The sequence below is a fragment of the Chelonoidis abingdonii genome, chromosome 4 (assembly GCF_003597395.2).
Source record: "Chelonoidis abingdonii isolate Lonesome George chromosome 4, CheloAbing_2.0, whole genome shotgun sequence".
Taxonomy (NCBI): domain Eukaryota; kingdom Metazoa; phylum Chordata; order Testudines; family Testudinidae; genus Chelonoidis; species Chelonoidis abingdonii.
In genome coordinates, this window is record NC_133772.1 from 145882772 (window position 1) to 145898818 (window position 16047).

The 16047-nt window shown below is 43.5% G+C and overlaps 1 protein-coding gene across 2 annotated transcripts in view; it reads right to left on the reverse strand.

Annotated features, from left to right (window-relative positions):
- Positions 1 to 16047, reverse strand: part of MTHFD1 (methylenetetrahydrofolate dehydrogenase, cyclohydrolase and formyltetrahydrofolate synthetase 1) — a 78217-nt gene that overhangs the window by 22694 nt on the left and 39476 nt on the right. For both annotated transcript variants that reach the window (XM_032774371.2, XM_032774372.2), the window contains 7 exons: positions 12628 to 12764; positions 12218 to 12264; positions 10280 to 10387; positions 10098 to 10172; positions 8137 to 8239; positions 3961 to 4037; positions 3076 to 3216 (listed from right to left, as the gene is read on the reverse strand). In XM_032774371.2, the coding sequence (XP_032630262.1) occupies positions 3076 to 3216; positions 3961 to 4037; positions 8137 to 8239; positions 10098 to 10172; positions 10280 to 10387; positions 12218 to 12264; positions 12628 to 12764 (688 nt within the window). The remainder of the gene's footprint in view (positions 1 to 3075; positions 3217 to 3960; positions 4038 to 8136; positions 8240 to 10097; positions 10173 to 10279; positions 10388 to 12217; positions 12265 to 12627; positions 12765 to 16047) is intronic.

The following is a 16047-nucleotide window of genomic DNA, read 5'->3' on the forward strand; positions in this document are numbered from 1 at the left end:
TCTACCTTTATATTTACTGGCCTCAGAACTAATGTATCCAACTGCCAAATTCTGGCCAAGTCTGTCTGGCAGAAACAGCTTTTTAAAGTGAATTTTAGTGGTTGTGAGAAGTGCCGATTGTCCTCACTGGAGACTGATGTCCTCTATTTATCCACAGAACAGGCTCAGCATGGGCAGCAGTAGCTCATTGCTCCACCCTGGAGCCTCAATCCTTCTGATGCCTGCAAAGGAGTAGTGAGTGATCTTATCTTCACGCACATTTCCCATCTATTAGAGCAGGGGTGGGTAAACTTTTTGGCCTGAGGGCCACATCTGGGTGGGGAAATTGCATGCAGGGCCATGAATGTAGGGCTGTGGCAGAGGGTTGGGGTGCAGGAGGGAGTGCGGGGTGTGCGGTGTGCAGGAAGCAGCTCAGGGCAAGGGGTACGGGGTGCAGGAGGAATGTGAGGTGCAGGAGGCTCAGGGCTGGGGTGCAGGAGGAGATGCGAGGTGTGCAGGAATCGGCTCAGGGCAAGGGGTGTGGGGTGCAGGAGGAATGCGAGGTGCAGGAAGCTCAGGGCAGGGGGCTGGGGTGCAGGAGGGGGTGTGTTGTGCAGGAAGCGGCTCAGGGCAGGGGGCTGGGGTGCAGGAGGGGTTGCAGAGCGCAGGAGGGGGCTCAGGGCAGGGGGTTAGGGTGCAAAATGGGTGCAAGGTACGGCAGGGGTCTCAGGGCAGGAGGTTGGAATGCAGGAAAGGTATGGGGTACAGCAGGAGGCTCAGGGCAGGTTCTGGCTCCAGTCCAGCGATGCTTACCTTGAGCAGCTCTAGGGTGGCAGTGACGCTAAGGCAGGTTCCCTGCCTGCCCTGGTCCTGCACTGCTCCTGGAAGTGGCCAGCACCACGTCCCTGCGGCCCCTGAGGGGGCGGGGCAGCTGAAGGCTCCGCATGCTGCCCTCGCCTGCGGGTAATTTCCCCAAAGCTCCCATTGGCCGTGGTTCTCTGTTCCCAGCCAATGGGAGCTGCGGGAGGCGCTGCCTGCAGGCGAGGGCACCGAATGGAGCCCTCTGTCCCCTTCTCTTAGGGCCCACATGGACGTGGTGCCAGCCACTTCTGAGAGCAGAGCAGGGCTGGCAATCCCACGGGCCAGATCCGGCTTGCAGGCTGTAGTTTGCCCATCCCATATTAGTCATTGGAGAGGGGGTTTTTGTGACTGACACCAGTTCACCAGGAACTGAACTGAGACCACTACACAGCCCTGGCAGTAACAATTTTAAGTCACCACCACCAATGACTGGATTTGAACGAGTGAGCTAAGATCCACCATCAGTCCCCTGAGCCTTCCAGTCTCTTTCACGGAGACAATTTTATTCTCAGCTGGATCATAGTATTCAATTATACACAAGGAGAATTTGCAATTACTAAAAAAAAAAAAAAAAAAAAAGACATACTGGTTCATTTAATTCTCGTTTCAATCTCACTCTGAGGTTTTGTTTGCATTTAATAGATTAAATTTAATTTTACCCAGCTGCAGAAGAAAATAATGAAAAACTGCAAAACAGTATTAATGATACTGGACTGCTATATAATTCAGCGAACCCTTCGACAGTTCTAACTATTCCCCCAAACCTCTCAACTGTCTGTGTATCCTACAAGGAACTTGTAGTCATTAACTTTTGCTCCAAAATTTCTTCCTAACTTTCTCAGACTTCCAGACAGAACAGTGATATCATTGCTGTTGTGTGTGCCATGTCTGAAGGGCCTGGGCAGACAAGGCTCTCATTGAGTCAGCTAGAGTTCTGCCTGTGTAAGGACTATGGAGAGGTATGGGTGGTGGTCGGGGGGTGTCTGTACCAAATTAGCTTGTGAGACTGAGGCTGCCAAATGTATGGGAAAACACTCAAATGGCCCAGAGAAGCAGTGAGTTAGATTTGATGAAATCCCCCTACTCTGCAACAATTAGGTAAAGAACAATTATAATTCAAGACTGATTTTACCCAAACTTCAGCCAGTATTAAAGCACCTCCCTGACAAAATACTGTCTGCCTGAGTAACAAGAATGTCTGTCTCCCTCAATGAGGTTCTGAGCTAGCCAGGCCTGTTTAACTGGGAAGGTCTTGGGGACAGGAGTTGAGATTTGAAAAGCTGATTAGTGGATTTGTCACACTGCTCCCTTTCCTTTCAATGGAAACTGTGTGACTAAATGCCCTAGTGGGCTTTGAAAGCCTCAACCAGGGCATTTTCAATAAAGGGCCCCTAGTTTTGGAACTTAGACAATTAAGCTATCTGCAGAGCCCAGATTTGCTGAATGTTTGGTCACCCTGCGAAGTTCTATTCCACCAAGAGTTAAAGTGGGGCAGGAGGTGTGGGAGAAGCCTTAGTATTGAGATATTTGTGACAGTTTCTAGTTTGAGATATTGGTCCAGTGGGTGGATTTTTTTTATCGGTACATTTCATAAGGGGGCCCAGTTTTCTGAAAGGGCTCACTCCAAACAAGGTAAAATAAATACAAACATATTCGAGCATCTCACTGTTGTGTTGACTGTTGTCTTCGGCAAAAAAGGCTTTTGAAAGATATTGTGCCAAATTCAGCAATGACTATGTAGGCTCCGGTGGGTGTCAAAGAGACAGTGTTAGGCAATGGAGAGTGAGTGTTCTTTTTAGTGGGAAATAGTGGACTTTTTTTTTTTTTTTTTTTTTTGCAAGGCTGTTTTCTGGAGACCCTGTGCTCACTCACAAATGGCTACATTTTTGTAGGATTCACCTTAATCACAGCATTTTTTGCCACTGCATATTTCCCCATTAATTCTTAGGGCTGAAGCCTTATCTTGACATACAGGAGAGCGATCACTCACACACACGCTCACACTCCCAGATGCCCTAGAATAAAGAGGACTCTCTCTGTTCTCAGGATGAAATTTGAGCCTCATTGAAGTCAAAACTCAAATTGCAGTGAATGAGACCAGGATTTCATCCTAGTTTTCGATAGCCTACAATCCCTCCTATGTGGAACCATCTTATTCTTTTACATCAGAGGACTTTCACTTGCAACAGGGAGAGTTTTACATTTAGGGATGTAGTGATTATATGGCTCTCTTACAAGATCATCTGTAGTCACTGGCTCTCCATTCTTGCTAGAGGCTACCACCATTTTGCCCAATCGTCTTCTCATATCCCCTAGTCCATCAGTGAGTGCCAAGACTGCCATAATTTCACTTGCCACCGTGATGTCAAACTGGGCCTGTAAAAGATAAAAAAGGCAAAGGCAAGCAAAAAAGCATCAGAGCTGCTAAGTAGAAATTTTAGCTGCGCTGAATTCTTGGAAATATATTTTTGTCATTTTAAAAGAAACATCGATAGTATCTCAGCTAAGAGTGCTTAAAGTTCACAATGTTTAATTAGGATTTTTCCGCAATTTAAAGAAAAATGCACAGGCACCACATTATTCTACTAATATCATATGAAAATGTATTTCTCTAGGCACACAAGCTAGTTAGTAATTTAGCATGAGAAATCAAGTATAAAGTTTCATGCCAGAATGTATTTTAAAGAGCAATCTAAGTAATTGGTCTCAATGCTGCAGCATGTGAAAAAAACTCTTGTAGTCTCTATAAGAAACAAAGTGGCTTGAACAGGTGTAAATGGTTATTGCTGCACTAAATTTTGTTCCGCATGGTTTTGGTTTTAGGTCTACACTGATCATTCCAGTCCACCATGAAACCAACATACAGGAAAGGACTTTTTTGGTGACCCAACTTTAAAACCAAATGCGGCAGGGCTTGGGGTGGGAATTTTAACACCGCTAGGGGCTCTGCTTCACATCCCCTCGCCTTCATTTGAACAGGGAGATGGCACAACGCACGTTTGTTCATTCCTAGGGGAAGAAACACTCAGAGAGGTGAACATTACAATTTTATTCATGGACCGTTTTTCTCCCGTAGGCTTCTCAAAGGGTTAAATGGCCCAAGAGGCAGGAACCAGTTACCGTTCGCGTGAAGCCTCTCTCTGTCGGAGACTGTCCGATAGTGATCTTCCGCAGGAACCTGTCATTTGTGTCCATCACTGCAGGGGGGGATTGCAGGGAGTAAAAAAGAAACCACCACATTAAGTTAATATGTGTGATTTCAAACTTTGAAATATCCATGCTACCGCTCAGAACATTGACATTGACATCGGCACTGGAGATGCGGTAGTGATGAAAAGGACGATACGCTTTTTAAACTAAAATACCACTACTACTAAATACACATAAAGCTTAAACCCATAGATCTTAAAGCCCTTTTACAAGTTATTACTACATCTTATTTGTATTACGGTAGCGCCTACAGGTCACAACCGAGATCAAGGGCCCACTGAATTAGGTGCTGTGCAAACACATAGTAAGAGACAATCCCCTGCCTACATAGCTTACAATTTATGCACACAAGACAAAGGGAACAGTAGTATTATAATCAAATAATAAAATCTAGCTCTTACATTGTGCTTTTCATCCCTACATCTCAAAACATTTACAAAGCAGGTCAGTAGAACCCCCATTTTACACACGGGGAAACTGAGGCATAGAGAGGTAAAGTGACTTGTCCATGGTCACCCAGCAAGCTAGTGGCAGAGCCAGGAACATATATTCAGGTCTCCTGACTACTGGCCCAGTGTTCTATCCACTAGGAGACACTGCCACCTCATTCTACAGGGGGAAACTGAAGCAGAGAAAGCTCAAGGGATTTGCCCAGGGTTGCACAAAGACTTTGTGGCAGAGCTAGGAATCAAATCCACAATCAAAATCACAGCCCAGTCCCGTAGGCACAAGACCATCCTTCCTCTCTAAAGGTAGCATGACATTCTCCCTCTGGCTGTCTCAGCCCCATTAGGCAACAACAAGAGATTGGGAAAATACTAACGGATGAGAGAGAGAAATAAGAACCCACAAAGAACTGCATAAAGAAATGCTCAGACACTACAATTTTAGTATCGAACAGTTCTTTTTTTCTGCATCTCGTAAGAACTGGGTGTGAGAAATATTCATTCAGAATTCCCTACAGACATCTTATTTCCAGCCAACTGCTTGTAAGTTTAAATGCTTCACAGTATATTGCCAATTATGTTAGTGCCATTAAGTGCTGGGAGCCAGATATGAGAAGACATTTCACTTCCCATTGCTGAGAGCTATAGGATAACCTCTGGATTCAGTCAAAGAAATCAAAATAAATCAGTCCAATAAATAACTTTTATGGTTTGCTTTTGCTAGTAAAATTCTAACCAGTCTGCTGGCACAGACCAAAGGGATCATATTTTTAAAGCACGAACCTCAGTCTGTTGCTGATTACTCAGCTATATTTGCAAAGTGAATTCCTACAATACATCCCAAAGGACTCTACTCCTGCCTACAGGGGTTTGGACTGCAAACATGAATTTGGACACAACTTGGGATCTTTAATCACACTGGTTTTAGAAACATCTCCTATAGAATGGGCATGGATTTGTGAATTCTGATCTTAGCTCCACTGTTTTGCCTTTCTGTTTCAATTTCCCCTACCTGCAAAATAAGGACAGTCAGATACTGCCACTGAAGTTGGGCTAATGGTTATTTCCAGTGAACTCACAGGGTAGAGGAAGGGTGCAATATCTGCACAGGGATTTGAAGATGTAAAGTGCTATATAAAAGGGGCAGTGTTGCCTACTGAATAGAGCAGCAGACTGGCACTCAGGATACCTGGATTCTATTCCCAGTTCTGCCACTTGCCTCCTGGGAGACTTTGGGCAAGTCATTTCACTTCTTCGTGCCTCAGTTTCCCCATCTGTAAAACAGGGATAAGGATACTGACCTCCTTTGGAAAGCGCTTTGAGATGTATGGATGAAAAGAGCTACAGAACAGCTAGGTATTGTTATGTAAATGCTAAGTATGATTATTTTGGGGGACTGAGCCAGTGAGTGATTCAAAATTTATTTAAAATTTTGTAAAGCCTTTGTAAAAACTAAACCGAAAATCTGTAATGCAATCTTAATATAAAGTTTATAAGAAAATAACTTAGAAATGCATTTTTTAAAAACCCTGTCACTATTGGTAGCGTGCCTTATTTGCAGATCACAGAACTGCCATAGGTAAAAAACCAAAACACTGAAAATTAAATCAGCAAGCAAGCAAGCAAGCACACAACTCTACTCTCACACACACTATTGACTTCAAATGACTTGTGGGCCTAAAGTTAAACAAGCGAATAAAGTGTTTACAACATCAGGGTCTAAATTTGTATTTTTATTAAAAACTTTGAGTGGTGTGTAATGTTTGGGAACATAAAGCAAAATTGCTTTAGTGTTTAAAAAAATCAAAAGTCAATTTAGCCTTTCAATACATTGATGGTGTCAACTTGTGGTATATACATAAGCGGATTTAAAAAAAAAACAACAAAAAAACAATTAACTTATTCAAAGCATTTCAGCTTTCTTAGACTTATGGAAGTTCAATATTTCAGAAAAAAGGGTAGGTTGCAAATATAGCACAGGATGTTTGCTTGTCAATTCTGTGATTGAATTTGTACTGTTCTCCCAGTAGGATGTTAATGAATTTCTGGACTTGCCTTTTTAGTATAGATAATAAAACTTCTTAGTTCCTAACTGTAGTAGAATTTCAGACTTTACATAAACACTATTTCACCAAGGCCTGATCTACATACACATTTTTGTTGGTATAACTATTTCAACTAGATTTTTGTTTTTTAACCATGATGGTTATACCAGTACAAGCTCTAACGTGGCTCCAGTAATACCAGTATAAAGGGACCTTATATTATTATAGTTTTTTCCTGTACAAGAAGTGGAATAAAGTAGACTGCTATAAGCATGTTCAGCTAGACCAGCATAGTAAAACCATTACAACATGTGTGTGTTGACAAGGCCTAATTAAAGAAACAAGTACAAAAAACACACTTCAGCATTGTAAAGTTATAAAATGGGAAGAAAATAAAGAACTGGAAACACGAAAATTTAAAAAATCTGATTTTTTAAAAAAATGAAAAATTTTAAATTAAATTTTGTTTTTTTACAAAGATTTTATAGTTATTTAAATCATGATTTTTATCCACCGTGGTTCGAACTACAATTTAAATGCTCAACAGACAACATTATTTGTTGGGATGCCACAGACATGGGCATGCCACAGACAGAAGAAGTTTAACATTCACTTCAGAAAAATTATTCAGGCTGAATTACTGTTACTCAAACATTTCTTGCAATAAATAATTAAATACAGAGAGTTAAGCCATCTGTTCCAAGCTATTCTAGAGGGAGTAAAGGTCCAAACAATGCTGTTTCCTGACATTAAAAATCACTGTTTTAATTAATCAGATATCATTTCTCGCTGGCAGCTGTAACTGAACCAACTAGGGTAGTAGTGAAATCAGCCAATGAAAAGGTTTAAAATCTGCTAACAGAATGACTACATTAAATTCTACCACACAGCAAACACAGAGCAAAGAAATGAATTAATGGATTGAGACAGAAAAAATAAGAGGCAGTGGGGCAGCTTCACAGCTGGTGTTGGTCACCAGAGTGAGCTGAGGACCAGACCCACTCATCAGTAATGCGAAGGCTGAAGCTGAAAGCCCTGTTGGAGTTCTGTAAGGAAGTAACAGTACCACATCTGCCCTAGGGACTTACCAGCATAGTATCTGAGCACTTCACAGTCTTTAATGCATTTATCCCCACAACACCCATGTGCAAGACACCTTTGGGAATCTGGCCCCAAGCAACTTGCCCATGGTCACGCAGGAAGTTGGTGTCAGGGCACAGAAGTGAACCTGGTGCTCCCAAGTGCCAGGACGGAGCTCTTAAGGACTTCCCTTCTTCTCAGCGTGGGGAAGACTAGGCAGCTAACCAGGGCTGCCAACCATTGTATTCTCTCACTGAGCTACTGGCGAAGTCTGAAATACAGCTTTGTAGCAATTAACTAAATCTCACCGGAGCACATCAAGATTCAAGCCATCTGTGTCAGCTGCTCTAGGACTGAAACTGAAATAAAAGCTCAAAGAGTGAATCTAGCCTACTGAGTATGCACAATGTCAGATCCCCATGTTTTGCCAGTAAACACAGCTCCTGTAGGTTTACAACTCCTCTTTTCACACATTTGTCATATCTGTCAGTTCAGCTGTCTTATTGCTCTGGTACCTCTCTGCCATGTTATGGTGGCTGGATCAATATCCAATCTCACAAATTTTTTTCTCTCTTCTTCCGTCAATGTCCCAGGGTCAGTTTTCTCAATACCCAATTTCTATGGGGTGGAAACGGGAAAAATAAATAGTCAAAAGGTTGAAGGAAATGAACCTTTATTAAAATGATGAGTCTTCATGCAGCAGGTTTTCCCATTTTCAGTAATAAAAGGAGGGAGAGGGTGCCTCTATAGAGCTACTTTTCCCTGCATAAAGCAGCAGTAGAGAATCTGTTTCTGAAGCACAGAGTGCTATTAAGCAATTGCAAATTCCGTCAGAGGGAAATGCATATAATACAGTCCCTCCCACCAGAGTGGGTGTCAAATGTCAATACAGGTACAAGACAGCTAGCAACATTTTAAAGAGGAGGGAAGCCCCCTCCATCAGCATCCCTAAGAAATCATGCAAAGCTTTACCTTATGTGGCAGGTTCTAACCACAAGTCTCATGTGTTTACACTGGTTTTCTCATTACTTGGCCTGCAGCCACTGCACAATGCCATAAGTATTAAAACACTGGTTCTTCAGCATGCTAGATACAGTGCACAAAGGAGGCATTAAACAATTCAGTCATAAGACAGTTAACATCCCACAAAGTGCTGTCTGAAGACCAGGAACTTATTGAAGATGGGCAATTTGCCAAGATGCCTAACTGAAAGAGGCATTATCTCATGGAGTCCGATTCAAGTATAAGCTTAGAAATGAGTGAAGCGATGGAACTGATTTACGAACAGCAAGCATTTTATTTATACAGCACAGCCCTATGTGTCCCCAGAAGAGAGGCAAGAGGGACAAGTTCTCCTCTGTCGCTCTCCTGAGCACCAGCAGGACTCTCCTTTTGTCAGTTTTAGCATCCTCTTCACACCTCCACATTATAGCCAGCAGCACTGTGGCAGCAGAGGACTGGCAAGGGCTCCCTGCAGAGCCTGTCAGTAACACTCCATATAATAGGCCTGAGTGCTTGATGTGACATAGCCCAGCAAAGGAGGAGAGACTGAAACTGGCAATCAAACACGACTATCACATGGTGGAGACATTACAGCCAGTTAATGATACAAAGATGTAGAGTCCCCACAATCAGACTGTTGTTCTTGCCCTCCCAATGGACACCTGTTCTGGATGTACAACGTAAAAGTAGTTGTGCAATTCTGAGTGCCTCAGGCTATATTAATAGGAAGGCCAACTGATTAACCAGCAGACAACTCCAATAACTTCCCCTGAACCTACCACCTAGATGATCTTGTTCCTACTGTGAAATGGAATTACTAGTGACCAGGAACACACGCTGGCCCATGTTTTTTTGCTGAGCATTAGACAAACGATGCCATTTGCATCCCAAGTTCTAGTCATTTAAATGATCATTGAACAGCTGTGTGCCTAGATGAGTGTAATTCAATGGAGTATTTTTCCATGTAAAAACTGACACACAGAATGTAAAAATAAAGCACATCTCTCCTTTTTTGCTCAGTTTGTATTAAAATACAACTTCCAGTCGCTCATGTTCAGAAGGCTGTGTTTTTGTGTTCACTGCCCTAATAAATACCACAGCAAGAAACGTTCATCTTCAGTCATGACTATGTATTTGAAGGAGGTCCTTGGGGCAAGGACTATTTATTTCTGACTTATGCTGCATCAAGGACACTGAAATAACAGTAGATTATTTATAAGGGGCCCTTGTTTCTTCCTAACTTACTTGCAGTTTACTTATTCACTGAATAGTGTATAAAGTTAGACTGAAACCTCTTCAAGGACAGGGCTGTGACATGTCTTTAGCTGGATTGTGGGGTAATGAATTTTTGCATGCTGCATAAATAAATACCAACACACAGATCAATGTAAGATTTTTGTAATTTATCTTTTCATAGGGTAAAGACGACGCATACAGAACAGCACTAGAAACCTAACAGGCTTGATCAACTCACCTGCAGTCTTCGGATCTGAATATCAGAGAACTTCCTAACACCACTGATGGAAGGCACCAAGCGGGTATAAAGAGCCTTGAAGAATGAGATACAATTAGCAGCTGCAGGGTGTCCAAAAAATCTTGGTAAAATAGACTGTGCTCAACACAACACAGAACAGAATCAACCACGTCATCTCTTACCTGATCAGACTGAGTTTGCTCGTGGAACATACGAGCATCGATAGCTGCAGCTACTAGGTTATTGGCTGCTGTGATGGCGTGGATGTCACCTGTCAGGTGGAGGTTAAACTATAGGAAAAAATGGACATCAGTTATTTCACTCTTCTTTTACTTTTTTTTTTTTGGTAGTTTGTTATAGCCAGATGGAAAGTGAAATATTAATAGCAATGTTACCGGGGGAGCGGTGGGGGGAAATTGTTCTGTGCAATGTGTGGAACAGAAGATGGAATTTGTCTAAAACAGAAACATGCCACCCCCACATTTATGTCATTTTACAAACTTCCTGGACGAAGTGTTCAAAATGAATTTCTCACAGAAAAGTCAGTTCCCCCAGCTCTGCCAGGATCACGCAGACGATGGAAAAACATGGCTATACTGCTTTGCTGTTACCTTCCTTTCAGACCCATGATCTGATTTGTGCAGCACAGTGGGATTAGAGGTTAGGATTTATAGCTGTTTCTTTTGGGCTTAGCATATAAAAATGGGGGGGGGGGAGAAGGGGATGCAGTTAGGGAAATTATGCATAGCAGGAGTGAAATGAAGAAGGGAGATGGTGTTAGAAAAGTCAGAAGAGATAACAGCAAGAGTCATAAAATCTTAATCCCATAGACTCCGGAAACCTCAATTATTAAGGCCTTAAAATGGACAGGCAGCTGAAAAACAGAGTAACTGACACTGGATAGCCATGTACTAATCACCAGAGAGCCAATCTTATTCTAATACACAAATATGTGCCATTGCTTATTGCCTTATTTTGCACCTCTTGTTTTAATGTTCTCTACTGGCTAAATTCTTCCTCGGCTGGAGATTGCTTGCGAAAGGTATCCACCAATATCTCAGAGCCTGTACTGTGATGAATAGCTCCACGGACTTGCAAATTTTTTAAAATAAAATCATGTTTTGATTAAACCCCCCCCCCCCACAAGATTAGAACTGATCTTAATACCACAGAGGTCAGAGACAGATCTTACCTATCTAGTCTGTTTTCCAGTCACAGCAGGATTGTCCCTTATTATTGTATATGTTTTGGCCAGTCTAGTTAAATGTCCCAAGTGACTGGGCTTCCACAGCTTCCATTGGGAGATTATTTTTCCTTCCTTGAATTCACTAACATACCCCTGGGCGCTATGCTAATTAAATCTTTGCCTGTTTTCACATTTACATCTTTTGTAGACTGGAGACATGAATCTTTCCCTATAGTCCCCTTATCAATTCTGCTGATCTTCCTTGAATGCCTTCCAATGTGTCACTCTATTTCTAGCTCAAAGAGCAAATAGCATATTCTACAGTGCAGTAACACAGGAGACATTGTCTTCTAATTCCATGCCCTGCGATGTTATGTTATGTGTATGGATGCAGCCTCTCCCTGCCCCCCTGCCAATAAACAAACAAATCATATTACCTTTGCTTTCCAAGTTTCCCTTACCCACTGTATATTAATAATCAGACATAATTATGTAGAAGTAGCACACAGAAATAGTCTGTTCCTGAGACTGTAAACAGTCATTGACAGTGCTACTCAACGCTCTTCCCCCTTAGATCTAAAAGTGCTTTGCAAAGGAGGGCCATTGTTACCCCCATGCCACAGATGGGAAATTGAAGCATATAGAAATAAAATGATTTGCTTATGGTCATGCAGTGAATCAGTAGCAGAAACAGCAAGGCAACTGAGTTCTCCTGATTCCTAGTACTATACCCGATCCACGCAGCCTTCCATTTAAAACAATGGAAGATTAACTCCCTCTGTCCTTAAAATAGCTTTGCTGAAAGAAGGTCAATATCCATTCTCAGACTTCGATCTCATTACAAATAAGAAGATTTCCAAGAAGTTAACTGACTACAGCAGCTCTCACCAGGGTTGAACATTACACACTCAATAAGGTCTTGTGTCAAAATTACCTCCTCCATGGGGATAACCTGCGAATATCCACCACCTGCAGCTCCACCTATGAAAAGGCACAGAAGGAAGTAATGAAACTATGCTGACTAATGCCTCCTTAGCTTTGAGCACATTTGCTTAGCCATTTTTCAAATGTCTTTATTATTGAACAAGTATGATTGAAATCCAGCACAGCATTTAGTGTGAGTGCATCCAAAACTTGCTTTCTTTCTAAAGAAATTAGATTCTCTCCCCACATGTATGTGTAACCTTAAATGACCTCAGTGGGGATTACACACCTCTACACAGAAACAGAAAACACTCTTATCAAGAATTGAAATTTCTAGAACACTCATCGGCTGAATGTGTCTTTCCTGCCACTCTTCCATCCAGCATGAACAGCGATCAATATGACGCTGCCAAGTCATACCTTTTATGCCAAAAGTTGGTCCCTGAGAAGGCTGTCGGACACAGGCAAACACATTCAGCTTGAGATGTGCTCCTAAGGCCTGAGCCAGGCCTATCGTAGTGGTGCTTTTCCCTTCTCCCAGGGGCGTAGGTGTTATGCTGCAATACACAACACAGGATATGCAATAGAATACTTGAGACCAAGAACTTAGTAAGATTCAAAATGGGACTGGATGTTTAATGGATAACAAAGAATATCCAGAGTAAACGCTAAAACATATTTTGGAAGGGATATAAGGCCTCATGCTTCAGGGCTCAAGACAGCCTCTTATAGTCAGAGTTCAGGATGAGTCCTAGAGCTTGTCTACACAGGTGCAGACTAGAGGGGTGTAAATTTTCATTGACACAAGTGTGTCGTGAACTAACTGGCCTGTGTGCACCCTGCTGGTAAATACTAGAAATACAGGAACTCCTCAATGTTGTAGTTATGTTCCTGAAAAATGCGACTTTAAGCAAAATGATGTTAAGCAAATCCAATTTCCCCACAAGAATGCATGTAAATGAGGGGGGTAGGTTCCAGGGAATTTTTTTCACCAGACTATATCTATATATATCTATCGTAGTGGTTAAGAGTGCCGCCCTTTGATACGGGAGACCGCCCTTTGATACGGGAGACCGGGGTTCAAATCCCGGTTGGTACCCAACTTTCCAGCAGGGGTCCTTGGGCAAAAGGCCCCCTAACGCTTCACCTGCCTACCTCAAATATGAGAATGACACAAACTAGGAGAGTCATGCCGGCTCGGACGTCACCCGGATTAACAAGGTCCGCGCCAGATGTTGAGGAACCAGGACAATTTGACGATAAGTGGGCTACTGCAACAAACCATTCATGGACGAGACAAAAGAACCTGGAATTGATGGAATGCTACTACAACAGTAGACCTAATGAGAGGGGATATATGAAACGTATGAGGGGACTATGGATGGACAAAAGACCTACATCCACACTTACTGAGAAACAGCCTAGTAATCCCAATCAACGCTTCAAACAAGAAAGGAGGAAGCTGCTCTCAAGCTCAGATAGACCAACTCTACATTACATCCCAGACTCAGAACTGGAAAACAAGTGATGTGCAGCCCACACCTGAAGCCTGAAACTCACTGCCACCCCCTCCTTGGAGAGCACAGCAGCTGATAGAGCATAAGATCATGGAGAAACTAGCTACAATGCAATCCTCGAGACCGATTAACCAAGGCTCAGTATGAGAAGTAACACAATCAGATAGATGTTAGAAAATGCCAGTAGAGCCCTCATGAACAATCCCTACTACCAACCATAACTCAACCAAGAAACTGTAGTACGCTACAGACCTACTGTAACCTGGAGATCTGAGCTTAACGATCAAGAGAACAACAGTAATCCCACCCGGGAAAAATGAGGTTGGAGGATAAGATCTAAGACGACTCGGAGAGAAGTTAGTCAGCTGGTGAACTACATGAAAGGTGTAGAGATAGAATATAGACTCTGGCACTGAAAATCAAGGGCCTGACCCCATCTGAAGCCCTGAGAACTGCTAAACAAAAGCTCACAGCATGCTCTACCCAGGCTGAAAGGAGATCACAACTGAGGGAGGGGGGGGGATGCAGAAGCCAAAAAAGGAAATGCCCTGTTTCCAAGAACCATTCCCAGGTGTACTCCAACTACAGTGCAACACCACAATTAACAGCAGAGCCACCAGCCACAAACTGAACAGTCACTGGAAGACAATGGGAGAAAGGAAGACTCATAAACACAATGCAAGTGGCTGCAGTGACCTGAGAACAGAGCACAGCAATCTCCCAAACAGAAACCAGCACCACACTAGTAGAAGACATCAGCAGCGGGTTCAAGAACAGAAAGGCGGAAGCACCTGGACAGAACATGATCCACACCTACTGGCGAAAGAAAACTAACGCAGGTGATATGACGCCTACACACAGCCATAACCAGCTGCTATGCAGCAGGGCTCCCACCCAAACCTGGCTAACACAAAGGAAGGACAGTGCTGATCCATGAAATACCCTGCAAGGGATACAGAACCGTCCAACTACGGCCAAATAACCGCTCCCACAACATGCTAAAGTCCTATCAGGCACATAGCCCCAAGCTACAGACACATGAGCCACAGCTTCAGAAGGGCATTGGCCAACACCAGAGGCTTCAAACAACCAGTTGCCCATAGATAGAGCAGTCGCGCCAAACACAAGGTCTAGACAGACCAATCTAAGCACGAGCCTGGATTGACTACAGGAAGCCTTAAGACTCAATGCCGCACACGTGGATCTGTGAATGTCTGGCGCTATACAAAGTCAACAGGACACTAGAGACCCTTCCCTCAAGGAACTCAATGGGAATGGAAGACAACCACTTGGATATCAACTCAAGCAGCTTTGAACAAGGGCCATCAAGTGTGGATATTACCAAGGTGATGCACTGTCCCGCTGCTGTTCTGCATAGGCTTAACCCCCTCAGCCAGATATCACAAGGACTGGACTACGGGTACACGGTTCAGGAGAAAAAAAAAAGGGAAAAAGGAGGGAAAGAGAAAATGAACTACCATCAGCCACCTCCTACATGGAGACATCAAAGCTGTATTGCTACAGAAATGAACGAGACATCGACTCGCTAATCCACCTGACGCGATCTACAGTAGGATATCGGTGTCATTCGGACTGAGGAGTTGTGGCCGGATGGTAGTGAAGAGAGAAGGTGTTCAAACTGATGGGGTGAACTAACAAGCGGCCACATAGCAGACATACAACCAGCTACAGGTACCTTGCGTCCCCACAGTCACATGGAAACCACGATGACGGAGGCAAGGAAGACAGCAACATCCAAGTATTACCAAAGGAGTAAACAGGTCCTGAAGAGGCCAGCTCAGTAGGAGAACAAGTATCCACGTCATCAAATAGATTACGCTCTGCGGGTCATCAGATACCCTTGCTGGTATAGTGAGCTGGCCAAAGGAGGACATGGAAGGGGCCGATGTTGAAGACCGGAAGCTCCTCACATGCACGGAGTTTCCACCCCAAGTCCCAACCCCCAGAGACTGTTATACCACCGGAAGAAGGCAGGCGGGGCTTGGTGAGCGTCAAAGCCAATGTCCTGACGAAAACCCGAAATCCAGGATACCTCAGTTAAGATGCCCCAAAGATGAGCTGCTGAGAGAATGCCTGAAGGCGCAGGCAGGACATGGGGCGCGAAGACAAGCAGAAGAAGTGACATGAAGACAAGACCTCTGCATGGGATGTACCATCGACAGATAGCTGAGTGGCTGACATTGGAAATCCTACCGAGTGGCTGGAAAGGGGGCTGGACTAAATAAGACACCACTAGGCACTGATCATAGGCAGCACGGGCAACAGGTACTGGCCACCAGATCCATTGAGAGCAGGGGCTACC